Here is a 14,547-nt window from a genome sequence, read left to right as displayed (position 1 = left end):
GTGGGTACAGCCTTATAATCACAGGACCTCTGTGCACAGCCATTGCAGAATGTGGTGCTTCATGCAGACCCTCCATCGTTTTCAGGATAATATTGCGGAACCCGCTGCCTGGAGAGGCAGTAATGAGATCTAGCCGAAAAGAAAGTCGGAAACATGACAGTGATTTAATTCCTTATCCCGCGCCCACCTCGGCAGCCCAATCCGCTCCGTTGGTGGCTGCGTCTCGGCTTGGGTGCAGTGGGACGTGTCCCTCCCATGTTTCCTCTAATTAGGAGGAGGCAAACTTCTGCCGTCCTCTCCCGTGGCTTCGGTTTAGTAATCAGACCCACATGAGTCACGCCGAAACGCAGCCCCCTCCCGCCCGAGTGACAACTGGCCAGCGTACTCTTGGCTGTTGTCCCTTTAAAGCTCGAATCCAAGGGGGTAATGATTTATCAAACTTGTATTATCAAGAAAATGTCAAACGAAGGGCACCTTGCTTTGCGCTGACGCAAACCCGGCCTTCCCAAGGAGATATAGAAAGCGCCTCTCTAGCTGGAGCCAAACCTAGTCTTGTCAATAGGTGGTTTCACTCTCTACCCGTTCAATCTGTTGCCAGTTTCAGACATGGTGAGTGTTTGCTTTTGTTCTTTTAAGAGAAAGGGGGGCTGAGAGGGTAGGAAGGGGAGATTCGTTTTGGATATTTCTTTGTGAAATGTTCCATACATTCTGGAAGGCTAAGAGAGGACAATTCTAGAAACCGTAGGTACATTGTATTTGTGAGCTTCACCTGTGGTCGGAAAGAATTTTCCGAGGCTGTGGAGCTGAGGTAGGTGTCTCCTAACTCCGCTATTCCGGGAACTGTCCTCGGTGCTGAAAAGCCAGATGCCAGTACTGAAGACGGTCGCTTTCCGTCCTAGAAGCTATTAAGAATTCTGGCTGGAGCTGAGGTATTTAGATTTGGTGAAAATTAAGGAGTTCTGATCTGTGCATTGGTGAAAGAAGGTTAGATGAGAGGCGTGTGGTTGAAATTCGGGGAACACGATTATTCTTATAATAGTAATTATCAGTACTGATATTTAGGAAACGCTGAAAGATAACATGAGAGGAAAAAAATGGATGGAAATACCACCACTGGCAGTTATCTTCATTTGAAGTCCAGCTGGAAGAAATCAAATGAAAATTAGTTGTGAGTTTTGGTTCCCAAGCAAGTATAGGGGCATGAAGGATATTAGATTGTTGTGAGTAGTTATTCTTGGGGAATGGGGAGGATCAAAAAGCTTCTCTCCCACGTTCCTTTAAATATCTGGGCGTCTGGAAGGTAGATTGTATAGGATAAACTCGGTTATTATCTTGTGTTTTAAATCTGGCTTATTATTGTTTTCGTGCTGTTGTTGTTACTGTTATTTTGGTCACTATCCTTATCCCTACCTGGAGGGCAGGAGTCGGTTGTGGAGCTCTGGGATTCCCACATGGATTTGGCCTCAAACGCTCGCAGGTGCCAGGGCATCAGCTTCTGTGGCTGCAGCTTGTCTATCACTTATTTAAAAAAAAGCAGTGTGCATTGTTGAATGACAAAGGAAATGGGGCGGAAAATTAAAGAATCTTTCTACAATGGTGATGGGGACGTGGGCACCCTACAGCCGTGATGTGAAATCCAAAGAGGGCGGGGAGCTCATGGCTGTAGGGCTATTTTCACCCTCCACCTCTCCTCTCTCCAAAAATTTCTGCATCTTTTCTTAGTTCACTCTCCATCAGGGAGGGGAATATTAGCTCTTTATGTCATCTGGTTATCGACGAGACAGACAGGTTGAGAAATACTGATGTGTTTTTCTTGGAGGAGAAGGGAAAAAAAATTCCAGGTTCCATTTGTTCGTCAGATATCGTGCCTGGATTTGCGTTGTGAACGTCTCTATAAGTAGTTACAGGTATTTTTAAGAGTCTCGTGCTCAACCGACTGAAGATAGTCGGGCCCCTGATACAGGTATTTTTAAAGCTGCTGTAAATTTTTTTTTTTTTTTGCACGAACTTCGCGTTGTGTTTGCAGGATTGCGGCGCTCCCCAGGAAATGAATAAACACCCAGCCAACAGTCTGGAGGCGGCGGTGGCGCCTGGCCACCACGATGGCCCGTGCGCGCCCAGGACGAGCCCGGAGCAGGAGTTTCCCGCAGCCGCCGCCGCACCGCCGCCGCGTGTGCCCAGGTCCGCTTCCACAGGCGCCCAAACTTTCCATTCCCCTGACGCTAGAGCCTGCGAGACCGAGCGACCCGGAGTGGGGGCTTGCAAACTCAGTAGTTCGCGGGCGCCGGCGGCCTCGGCGGCTCTGCGGGACTTGAGCGAGGCTCATAGCGCACAGGCCACAGCTCCTTCTGGGGTCGCCGGGCCGGGCAACGCACTGCATTGTAAGATTCCAGCCCTGCGCGGCCCGGAGGGGGACGCGAATGTGAGTGTGGGCAAGGGCACCCTGGAGCGGAACAATACCCCGGCCGTAGGCTGGGTGAATATGAGCCAGAGCACCGTGGTGCTGGGCACGGATGGAATCACGTCCGTGCTCCCGGGCAGTGTGGCCACCGCTGCGGCCCAGGTAAGCAGGTCGCGCTCGAGCCGCAACACCTCCTGCTCCCGCCGCGCGAGAGGCGAGCCGGGCCGAGGCGGGTTGCACGTGTGCTGATGGGGAGCCCGGTTGGCAGTGCCAGGTGATGGATGCGGGAAGCAGCTTTGGGGCTTCAGAAACTCGCACTGCGCTGGGGTCGCCAGTTTGGGGCGTAAGGGCCGCAGCGACCCTGCCAAAGGGATAGGGACCTCGGAGCTGTCACTACCCGCCCCTTCCCAGCCTCAGTGGTAGCGGAAGTCCAAGTGCAGGCTCATGAGGCAGTTGAGGCATTCAGATTCTTAAATCTTTATGCAGACAGGATTCCCCCTCTTGCTAATGGCTGGATCTTTTTTTTTTTTTTTCTCCAAAAAAAAATATATTCTTAATTAAGAAAAAGAGAAGAAAATACAGAGAAAAACCTGAGACAGTGGTGGGGATGGGGTGGATAATAATTTAAGTCCAGTAGGCTTTGCACAGTGAATTACATTTATCATATGAAAGCTCATTTAATGAGAGGTGGTTTACATGAGGCCATTCACTACTGAAGTTAAAGCCTTAGATCCTGTCTTTTCCCTGGGCCCTTCCAAAACCTAGTACCTAATTTTGTGTGTATACACTTTTCTTAAAGTGTCTCTCTCAATTGTATAGGTTTTAGGCCCCACAAACCTGGATTCATTCCTGCATTTGATCAGGACAGCCAGAGGCAAGAAAAACCCACAAAGCAAATTCCAATCCTGGGTTAGGGATGAAGTGACTAGGGGTGGCCCCTCTCCCACACCAGTTTTTAATCTTCTTCCACCTCCTTCCAGTACTTCTCCCTCCTTCTCTGATTCCTCCTTCCCTCACTTCCCGTTTTCCATACTTCAGCTCTTCCTTTCCCACTGCCCGCATCTCCACTATCTCCTCTCCTTCCCTGGGCTCCGGGGCTAAGACTGTGTATCCGGTGGTGTGTGCTTGCACCAGAACATCTGCCCACGTGAGATCTAGGGTTTATAGAGCCCTTCTTAGTTACTCTAATGTCTGTACACACACACACACACACACACACACACACTTGTCCACACGCCTGCAAAGCAGGAGCTTAACTGTTAGAACAACTGGAACATAAACTTAGGCTTTCCTGCTGGCCTTTGCTTTGGAGGGTCTGCCTCCCGAGTGTTTGGCTGTGTGCATTAACTGCCCGTGACACTTGTGCCCAGCAGTGTGACCCCAAGTGGAAGCAGAAAAAATTGTTTCCCTTGCCTTGCTTAACCTCCGCACTGCGGCAAAAGGAGCCGGAACTCCCACCCTTGCTAGCCCTGGAAGAGTGGGGGGAGGGGGGAGGCTGGAGGTGGTATGTGTGGGGGAGGCGTTTAGCTAGCAGGATGTTAAAGATGTATAAAGCTGTTAAAGATGTATAGCTCAAGCCCCGCATTTGCCTATTTTCAGCTCTGCCCATCTTTCTTGTCTTTCTGACACCCCCCTCTGCCCTCCTCTCTCCCCAAGACTTCCTTCCCATCTTGGCAGCTGCTTCTCTACCCTCTGATGGCCTGTGGAACAGTGTAGACATGCCAGGTTGCTAGACTAGGAGGTGGAGGGTGACTGAGAAGATGGAAGCTGTGCAGTGACTCAGGTCCCAAGAAGCTTTGTGAGGTGCCCAGGTATACTGAACATTTCCCAAGTTTATTCAAAGCGGCTTCACCTGCAGCTTTTTCTGCGCAGCAGTGAGGCATTCCAGAACCAGGGACTGCCCTGTGAAAGCATCTTAGTGTGAGCTTGGAGAAGTGAGTCCCAAAGATCCATAGACTGCTGGAGCTGGAGAGTGCCTCAGGAGACAGTGATTCTGAGCCCCTCAGTTTACAGATGGGGACAGAGATGCTCAGAGAGAGCCAGTGGCTTGCCTGGGGTCACCCGGCTGGGTAGGAGTACAGTTTAGACCAGAACTCAAGGTTTCTGAGGTCTGGACTCTTCCTACACCTACTGTCTCTGTTCTCCCTCTTGTCTCACCCCCACATCTTCCTCCTTCCCATCTCCCTTGTCATAGTGCCGCAAGGTGCCCTCCTTCAATTAACAGACCAGGCAGGATCGACCAGTAGGCTTGAGAGAGAAAGTGAGCCTGGGGCTCCAGCTGGCTGGCTTCAGGCATTGCAGCTCTCTTTCTGGCCCTAGCACAGACTCCAACAAAACAAAGGGCTGAGGAAGGGGTGTGTTGAGGAATCAAGGGAGAGGGATTGGTTAGGAACCTGCTTGCTGGGGATTTCAGGCATGATATTGGGGGCCTGCTTGCCATATGAACTCTTGGTCAGGGGTTGGGGATGGAGGGACCTGCTTGCAGTCAACTTACAGGTTCAAGGTTTGGGGAAAGCTGCCTGCTGGTGTGACCTGACTGCAGGATTTGGGAAAGAGGGTTTCGGGTGTCTTTTAAAGATGGATCTTCAGATTGGAGCTGGGAGCCTGCTTGCTGAAAGACTCTCAGTGCAGTGTTGAGGGGTTGGGGCCCTGCTTGTAGATGCATCTTCTTTTCAGAATTGGGGTCCTGCTTGCCGATGCATCCTCGGTTGAAAAGTGGGGGCCTGCTTGCTGGGAAGGAACCTCAGCAGAGGGGGAGGGGCGGAATGGGGGCCTGCTTGCGGACCTACCCGGGGCTGTTATCCGACAATGTGCTTTTCCGCCCCCAGGAGGACGAGCAAGGGGATGAGAATAAGGCCCGAGGGAACTGGTCCAGCAAACTGGACTTCATCCTGTCCATGGTGGGGTATGCAGTGGGGCTGGGCAATGTCTGGAGGTTTCCCTACCTGGCCTTCCAGAACGGGGGAGGTATGGCTTTTCTGCTCTTTCTGCCGGCACAGTGGGGCAGGGCGGGTACTTGCGGGTTGGGGGAGTGCCCTGGATGGGGGCTGAGAGGGGAGGCTCAGAGCAGCCTCCTCACTCTCCAGCTCCATCCCCTATAAGCATCTGTGTGAAGCGGAGGGCAGGAGCCCTTGTCACTGGTTGCCACTAGATCCAGGAAGGCTTTTATCTAGAGATGGAGCTCAGGGGATAGGAGGGTCCCCAAGATACCCCGACTGGTCCACCTTGGGAGGCTGTGTCCTGATTCAAGCGAACAATGGCACACGGAAGTTCAAACCCTAATTTAGCCCACAAGTATGTCAGTGTCCACAGCTCTAAATGACTAGAGCCAGGAGCTGTGCGGTCCTTGACAGTGAATTAAAGACGTCTTAAGATGACAATCTGGAAATCCCAGCCTACACAGAATACCTTGGAAATGGGGGTTTGGGGTCATGCAGAACGCAGGATGCAGGCAAACCGGAAAGTAGGAACACAGAGGGGCTGGCCTTGTGTGCTCTTGAAAATATGTTAGAAGTACCCACACACGTATATCTTCTTGGGCAAATTTGACTTTAGCAAAATCATTTAGGAAAAATGGTTTTCGTTTCATTTGTCCACATTGAGTACAAGGAAAGCTGTTTCTAAAATGAGGAGGATGCCAGTTAGGCATGTGCCAGCTGCCAGGTCTCGAGGATCTGTTGTAGCTTTTCTGTACCCACCGAGAAGGGACCTGGCAGATTCAAGGTCCCTTTCGCTTGCCCTCCCCATGTTGTGGTACCGGAGGAAGGGCCAATCTAACTGAGAAGTCAAGTCTCCTCTAGGAGTAGGAAGTTGCACCGAGGATTCCTTCTTACAGCTTCTCAACTGGACCAAGGAGATTAGAAATGCGTCCCTCCCCCTATTGGTTAAGGCAGCTTAAGTTTGATTTTGGTTTCTGGGGTGCGCTGCAGGCACAGGGACGAGGGACTGGTGCTACATCAGGTGACAGTGAAAACGGGGGGGGGGATATGTCAATACCCTCCCCCAATTCCAAATTAGGACACGCTGACAAGTATTTATGAGGTGAACAGAGCGTTTGCAATCAGGGGTGCCCTGAAAATAGAAGAACGCAGGCTGGTCACGCACATGCAGGTGCCCAGCTATGTTTCCGCCTGGTTCCCCACAGGGAGTCTCAAGACCAGGGTGTAGGCAGTGGGCCAGAGGTGCTGTGATAAGGCTTCCAGCGCCAGGAAGAGAGCCAGACACCCAGGATGGGGTGGGAGGGAATTCCAGTCTAGGGAGCAGGGCAAATTTGCAGCCCCACTGCTCAGCTAGACAAGTCAAAATGGCCGGTACCTTGCTCATCACAGATCTGGCGGCTCCAAGTTTAGGGAGGGGGGGGGGGGGGAGGCAGCCTCTTCCACACTGCACTGTGGCTGGGCCACGGGGCTCCAGGCCCTCCCTCTGTGCAGGTGGAGAGCTTGCTCCCAGGAGCAAAAAAGAAGGCTCTCACCATCCATGTCTTTCTCGAAAACACTTTCAGGAAGAGTATAGAGCAATAGCCCTGGTTTTACTCCCCAGCAACTCATAGCCTTCCTTGTCTAGAGAGGGAGAGGACTGGGCAGGAAAGGCCCTTCCAGCAGGAAGAATGGACAAAAGAAAGATCTGCCTTCCTTCTGTGGGGTCCAGTGTTCTGGGCTCTGGCATCTCGAGTCCAGAATTGGTTCTGGATCTGAAACAGCACTTTCCAGTCCAAACCTTTTCAAAGATCATGGCGCTTCCCTAAGCCCCTCCCTAACTAACTCAAAGAATCCTTGACAATAAAGAACCTCAGAGAACTCTCAGCAAGTCTGCGGAGGCCTGGCAGCTACTGTTGCCCTAGACTGGGGGTTCTGGGGGATAGAGAGATGAAGGATCAATCACGTCAGGGGCCCATGGTCTCGATAAGACACCCACAGAAATATTGTCAAGTGCTCAGCGCCTGGGGAGTGGTACTGTGGGAAGACAGAGAAGGGAGACTTCCTGGAGGAGGAAGCATTTGAGTTGACCTTGAAGAATGGAAGGGACTTCTAAGATGGGGAAGGAAGCTGAGATGTGTGCGATGGCTACAGAAGTGGGAAACATGATGTCCCAGCCACCTGTCTGGCAGCACAGGCCCAACCCTGGTTGGCAGGTGTGCAGGTAACCAAGGGCCCAAATCAAGGGCTCCTGGCATCTAGCTTAGCAGATTATAGGTCCTTGATGGGCTGAGAGGCCAATAAGATTTCACCACATCTGGCTCCAGTGGTGAATGAGAGGTATGGCTTTGTTAAACCCCGCAAGGGCTTAATTCAGGGACACTGAAGTCCTTGAGTAACAAAAAGAAAAAGAATAAAACGCTACCAGCACACATCCCCTAGTGACCTATGAAATGAAATGAAAAAAGAATGTGTTTGCAAGATACTCTTGCACTTTGTGGAGGAGGGCTCATAAATGGTCCTGGGCACCCGTGGTTGAGCTGGAATACCAAATGCTCCCTGGAGAAGGAGAGGGAGCTGGCTCCGCCCAAGGGGGAAGGTGGACTGAGCTGGCTGGGCCTGGGGGCCCTCACCTCCCACTCTCTCTTTCCCAAGGTGCTTTCCTCATCCCCTACCTGATGATGCTGGCTCTGGCGGGGCTGCCTATCTTCTTCCTAGAGGTGTCCCTGGGCCAGTTTGCCAGCCAGGGGCCAGTGTCTGTGTGGAAGGCCATCCCAGCCCTACAAGGTGAGCCCCTCCCCCACCCCCAACCTCACAGCTTCCTCAGCCCTACCCTGGCCTCTCTGGCACCATGTGTCCCCAGGGAAGGAGACTTGCTTTGGTGATCAGAGCTCACCCCTTTCTTCTTGATTTGATCAATTCCACCTCTGGACCCTCTGAAAAATGGCCCAAGATCACCTCTGGCCTCGTTCTGTTCCTGGCAGAATGCCTGAATGTCACTGCAGACTCAGAGTCCACTCCATTATCAGTGTATCCATCCCTAAGAGGGGGCCATGCCCTTGGTCCCCACCTGGTGCCCAACTGTAAGAATTCCATGAGATTTGGAGGAAATGAAGCCCTGGAACTTTTGCTCCCACAGGTTGTGGCATCGCGATGCTGATCATCTCCGTCCTAATAGCCATATACTACAATGTGATTATCTGCTACACACTTTTCTACCTGTTTGCCTCCTTTGTGTCTGTGCTGCCCTGGGGCTCCTGCAACAACCCTTGGAACACGCCCGAATGCAAAGATAAAACCAAACTTTTATTAGGTAAGTTTGGATATACTCCTGCAAGGGGAACGATTCATTCACGCATTTAGTGAAGATCAACTGAGCACATTTATCAGGTTTGCCAGGTCTTGTGCTGGGGGCTGGGGACACCAACCTCAAAAATACTGAATTGTAATATTTAAGGAACTCAGGGCCCAGAGGAGGGGTAATCAAATTCTCGTTTGTTCATGAACAGCTGGAGTGTTTGTTAAAAATGTGGAGTAAATAGTCTGATTTACTCCAACCTGCATTTTGGTGAGGTCCCCAGGAGACTCGTCTGCATGGTATAGTTTGTAAAGCAGTGAGATCTAGGGTCTAAGAGAGTGATACATGTGCTTCTGGGGCCACAGGCCACAAAAAGCAGCCTAGGGGACTTCCTGTTGTGGCTCAGTGGTTGATGAGTCCAACTAGTATCCATGAGGATGCAGGTTCGATCCCTGGCCTCACTCAGGGGGTTAAGGATCTGGTGTTGCTGTGAGCTGTGGTATAGGTTGCAGACGTAGCTCAGATCTCACATTTCTGTGTCTGCGGCATCAGCTGGCAGCTGGAGCTCCGATTTGACCCCATATGGCCTGGGAAGCTCCATATGCCACGGTGCTGCCCTAAAAAGACAAAAAAAAAAAAAAAAAATGCAGCCCAGTGTTTGAAGTACACATGAGAGCAGATGCTTATACCGAGGACCTCTGTAAAAGTGTTCATAATGCAGTTCGTAGAAGAGGGGAAGGCTGCCTGGGGTGGCAGGGAGTGTTCCTGGGGAAAGACCCACTCAGACCTGAAGCCCCTGGGACGTGGGGGCTTGGCGGAAGCTGTCAGCTAGTTGGGTCAAGGGCAAGAGAGCAATGGGGAGGAGGATCAGAGCAGAGTGGTTAGCAAAGCTCCTGGTCTCTAAGATGTTCTTGCCCTTGATGGTATGTGTGCTTGGGTCGGGTAACTTCTCTTTGGATCTTAGTTTTCCTCATTTGAACAATAGATGCATTAACAACATTCTTCATCGGCCTTACCTCATGGGATGGCTGTCAGGCAAAAAGAAACGGAGGATGTGGTATTGGTTGGAAAAGCATACAAATAGAAGGTGCTAGCATCACTTGCCTTGGAAGGCGCTGCTCTCTGTTGTTGTTGTCAGTGATGCAGTTTTTCTCTTTTCTTTTCCTTGGCTGCACCTGTAGCATGCAGAGGTTCCCGGGCCAGGGATTGAACCCGGGCCACAGCAGTGACAATCTGAATCCTTAACCACTAGGCCACCAGGGAACTCCGCACTGGTTGTTTTCATGAGCACCAGTAAGCAAGTGGTTTCTTCTTTCCCCAGCAGATCTGTTACTCCCTTGATGACAGATGTGGCTAAAGTCAGAACCCTGTGAAATTTCTGTGACTGGCTCTTAGCATTGGTCCCATAAACCACTTCTTTTGCCGCAACAGCGGCCATGCTGCAGAACTAGGACATTACTTGATGCTTTGAGCGTGTAAGAAAGATGATCCTTCCCTCCCACACCCCCAGAGAGATGCACATTGTTAAGGGGAGTAATTCACAAGCACATGCATGTATGCACACACCACGTCCAGCCTCCAACCGGAGAGGCTTTGGATGAGGCTGCAGGGGAGCTAAATCTGGAGACACGTGCCCATCAAATTCAAACCCTGGGCACCTGAAGTGCTCCAGAATGGGGGGATAGGGATTTGTGGGGGTTCTATGTGTGTGGTCCACTAGCGGAATGACCAAGATTAAGTGTCCCTAGACTCTCTGGGCCTCAGTGCCCTCATCTTTACCATCTCCATGTGGATGGATTTTTAACTCAGAACAGCTGTTCCCAGCCCAAGCTGCTACATATTCGAATCACCTGGGCAACCAGACAATCAAGACATCTCTTAGGGTCCAGCCCAGACCAAGTAAATTGGGCTAGCTGGGGATGGTGCCTAGAAATCTGCATTTTTAGTTCCTCCTGTGCACCCAAGGCTGAGAACCACCCAGCTCGTGTCGGCCCACATTCCTTAATTAGGCTCCCTCAACCATTTTTGGAATGAAATGCCGTCCTTCTTTGTCCTGCAGTTCCTACCAGCTCAGGGCCACCTCTGCAAAACTGCTGTCTGACAGGATCCCACATGGTAAGGTACTGTTTGCAATAATCTGCTGCTGGAAGGGATTCTCAAAAATGGTTGCCATTTTGGCAAAGTGCATATTCCAGGAGGTGAGGTCTGGAGTGGAGAAAAATCTCAAGGTCATTCTGGAGCCCTGTCTGCCCTTTCCAGATTGTGTCTGGGAGGGAAGCCACTTTCCAGGGCTGTTGCTTTGATTCAGCCTCCCAGGAGGCTTCCCTGGGCATGTCCTCAGGACCACGTGGGCTGTGGTGAGTGGTATCCTGCAGCTGTCCTGCAGTTCAGAAACCCTGTTAATCCTTGGTGAATGATATCCACTAATATTTGTGCAACACTTTAACCCTTAATAATAATAACTAGCATCATTTACTGCCCACCAGGCATTATGGTAAACCCTTTCACTCATGTTACCAATATGAAGATGGACAACAAGCCAACATATGGGTTCAATGATTATTTCCGTTTTACAGGTGAAAAATCTGGAGCTCATGGTCATAAAACCAGCTCTGTGGTAGACCTGGGATTTGACCCCATTTGCCTGCCACGGCTATAGTCCTAACCACAATCCTAAATGCTCCTCAGTCTATGAAGCAGCTTCATAAATGATGTCTCTGCTGTTCCTAATAAGAGTCCAATGCCTCCCAAGGGGCAGGTGACATGATCACTGTTTTGCAGGTGGCAAAGTGGACTCTAAGCCTCAGAGGGTATTGGGCCAAATGTCTCAAGGTAGAGCCAGTACTAGGATTTGGGTCTCATGACCCCCGACTCTGCTCATCCAGGGTTTCTGTTCTATCAGTCCTGCCAGAGTGACATCCAAGGGTTCCCTAACTGATGTTTGCAGCCGAAATTCTGTGGGGTTGAAGGAAAGCTTGTTTGGACAGTAGTTTGCCTTAGTAAATCCCCTTCTGGGGATCTATCTTTACACAGGTAAGGGCTCTATGAGGAAATTGCTCATTACAGGGAAAAGACTAGAAACAAATGTGTAACAAATATCCAGTAATTCCATGGTTCAACTAGATTATAGTGTATTCATAGAATGGAGTATTCTGTAGCCAAAACTAGGGAAATGGTCAACGTATCACGTTAAACGTAGAAGGATACAGATTAATAGTATAATTTCATTTTTACTAACAATATGTGCTGGCTAGAAAACATATAGGAAGGTGATACACCAAGAGTTACCTGGTGGATTTGGAGCCATTCTTTTTTTTTTTTTTTTTCCCTACACTTTCTATCACGGATACCTATTCATTTTACAGTGAAAGAATATGTATATGCATGTGTACATGTGTGTATGTACACATATATATAATTTGTGTATTTTTTTTTACAGCAAGCTGAGCGTGTCGACTGAGACAGGCGTGTGGGTGCAAGTGACCCTGGTTTTGTGGAGTTTTCAGCCTGCCTCACAATATCCTAGGGTCATGATAGGCAGAGTGAAAACATTACACAGCTAAGCTCCTTGTCAACTGGCGTAAACCATAAAAATCATGTCAGCCCTGAGCAGAGAGACAATGGATATTTTTTACTCCGATTATTCCCTGGAAGTGTATGGACAGGCTGGGCAGATCTTATCTCATTCTTAGCCAGAATGTAAACATTTTTTGTTTGTTAAAAATGGAGGTGTCGGAGTTCCCATTGTGGCACAGCAGAAACGAATCGGACTAGGAACCATGAGGTTGTGGGTTCGATCTCTGGCCTTGCTCAGTGGGTTAAGGATCTATCGTTGCCGTGAGCTGTGGTATAGGTCACAGATGTGGCTCGCATCCTGCATTGCTGTGGCTGTGGCTCCGATTTGATCCCTAGCCTGGGCACCTCCATGTGCTGCGAGTTCGCCCCTAAAAAGCACATACATACACAAACAAAATTGGAGGTGTTGGGAGAGTTCCTGTTGTGGCTTAGCGGGTTACGAACCTGACTAGTATCCGTGAGGATGCAGGTTTGATCCCTGGCCTTGCTCAGTGGCTCAAGCTGTGGTGTAGGTCACAGATGCGGATCTGGTGTTGCTGTGGCTATGGAGAAGGCTGGCAGCTGCAGCTCCGATCCTAGCCTGGGAACTTCCATGTGCCACAGGTGCAGCCCTAAAAAGGGTGGAGGGAGGGAGTATCAGTCCCCCTACTTTCCTGTGCAACCCTTCCATCTGTTCTTTGCTTGGCTATCTGCACTTGACTGTGTTCCCCTACTGGGGCCAGGCTATTCTTTGCAGAAGTATCGATCCTTGAGAGTCCTGGAGTATTTGGAAAAGGAGATGATGGCCTGCCTTGCAGAGACACCGGTATCTTTGCAGCTCCACTGTTTTGCTGCACAAGTCCAGACAAAGATGTCTCAGGCTGCCTCCCAAATGGCCATTTTGAGAGGCTTGTTTAGGAAATGGAAAAACTCCCTCCCCTAATGCAGTGTTCCACCAATGACCTTCCAGGCTCACAGCCCCAAAACCACCCCACCTGGTGATAATGGGCAAGCCGATCCCAGGAGAGCCAGACTAGCTCCCCAGCCATTCTGACCTTCACTCACGGGGGGAGGGGTTTATCTCTTGGCTTCTCAGCACTGCTAGGGACATACTGCCTGGGAGCCCTGCCTCACCATACAGATGCCAGGCCCCTGTACCTGCTCCAGCCCCAGGCAAAAGCCCTGGCTCTGTCCACAGAAGCTGAATTGGCCACATTTCTAAGGTGTAGGTTTCTAAGAGAGGGTGTCTGCCTTAGGGCACTCAACCCTCCGGGTATCTGTAATGTTGACCGGCTAGTCCATGCCCTGTCAAGTGAGACCAGTGACTGTTCTGTGAAATGAGGAGCTAGCTGGGTCATTTCAACTGAGAACAACAGAAATACCATTTCTATTTCTGGAATGGCTTCATTTTCATTAGAACTTTAATTAAACGATTCCTTTTCTCCTTAGCCTTTCATGTGCTTTCACTTATTAATAATTGCCCGCGTAAAGAGAATCCCGCTCCAACAGCTTCCAATTCAGCACGATCCTTATCGCTGTTCTTTGTTCAGGGTTGCTGAGCCAAAGAGCTCGCGGTTGACGCGGCCCATGTTCCGTAGCCTGCCAACCTGAAGGCGCAGTGCGCTCGGAAGCACACTTCTGCTGCCCAGTGGCGGGAAGGGATATTGCAGGTGGCTTGAGGCTGCGGGGAGCCCTGCTGCAGTGCCGCAGGGACGCTGTGACCTTGCACTGCTGCAGCAAGCGGTGATGCAGACATCCAGAGACGCTCTAGGGAAGCTGCTCACGTGCTTCTTGGTGGCACTTTTGTCTTTCTTTCTTTTTTTAGGGCTGCACCTGGGCATATGGAAGTCGCCAGGCCAGGGGTCTAATCTGAGATGTAGCTTCGGGCCTACCACAGTCACAGCAAAGTGGGATCCAAGTGTCAGTTTGCGGCAATGTTGGATCCTTAACCCACTGAGCGAGGCCAGGAATCGAACCCTCATATTCATGGATACTAGTTGGGTTCTTAACTCGCTGAAACACAACAGGAACTCCTTGGTGGCAGTTTTGGAAGCAAGCGATTTGGCGTGTGTTAGCAATCTCTTCCTCTTAGAGTGTGGACATACTTTTTGTCAGGAGGGTGAGAAGTAGCTTCTCTGATTACTTACAGAAAAGAGATTTGGATGGTGCGTTAATTGTCTTCGTACAGGTGGCTGCTGGGGAAAACAAATGCTTCCTCCGTAAACAGTTGATTCTTATTGGGTCAGAATCCCCTGAAACTCTCTGTTATTTGATTAAAGAAGATAATATTGAATAAGAAGGTATTTTGAGAACTCTAAATGTGGTGGTTCTCTGAGTTCCCCTGTGGCGCAGTGGGTTAAGGATCTGGCATTGTCATT

The 14,547-nt window shown here is 50.4% G+C and overlaps 1 protein-coding gene across 1 annotated transcript in view; it reads left to right on the top strand.

The window, feature by feature from the left end:
* Positions 1–344: 344 nt before the first annotated feature.
* The window catches only part of SLC6A5 (solute carrier family 6 member 5), a 54,620-nt gene continuing 40,417 nt past the window's right edge, over positions 345–14,547 (top strand). Inside the window, exons 1-5 of the mRNA XM_047774276.1 lie at positions 345–609; positions 2,027–2,563; positions 5,230–5,368; positions 7,972–8,103; positions 8,456–8,629. Coding sequence (XP_047630232.1) covers positions 607–609; positions 2,027–2,563; positions 5,230–5,368; positions 7,972–8,103; positions 8,456–8,629 — 985 coding nt within the window. The 5' untranslated portion in view covers positions 345–606. The remainder of the gene's footprint in view (positions 610–2,026; positions 2,564–5,229; positions 5,369–7,971; positions 8,104–8,455; positions 8,630–14,547) is intronic.

Source organism: Phacochoerus africanus, chromosome 4, assembly GCF_016906955.1.
Source record: "Phacochoerus africanus isolate WHEZ1 chromosome 4, ROS_Pafr_v1, whole genome shotgun sequence".
NCBI lineage: Eukaryota > Metazoa > Chordata > Mammalia > Artiodactyla > Suidae > Phacochoerus > Phacochoerus africanus.
Note: the sequence above shows the minus strand (reverse complement) of the source record. Positions and strands in the feature narration are given on the sequence as shown.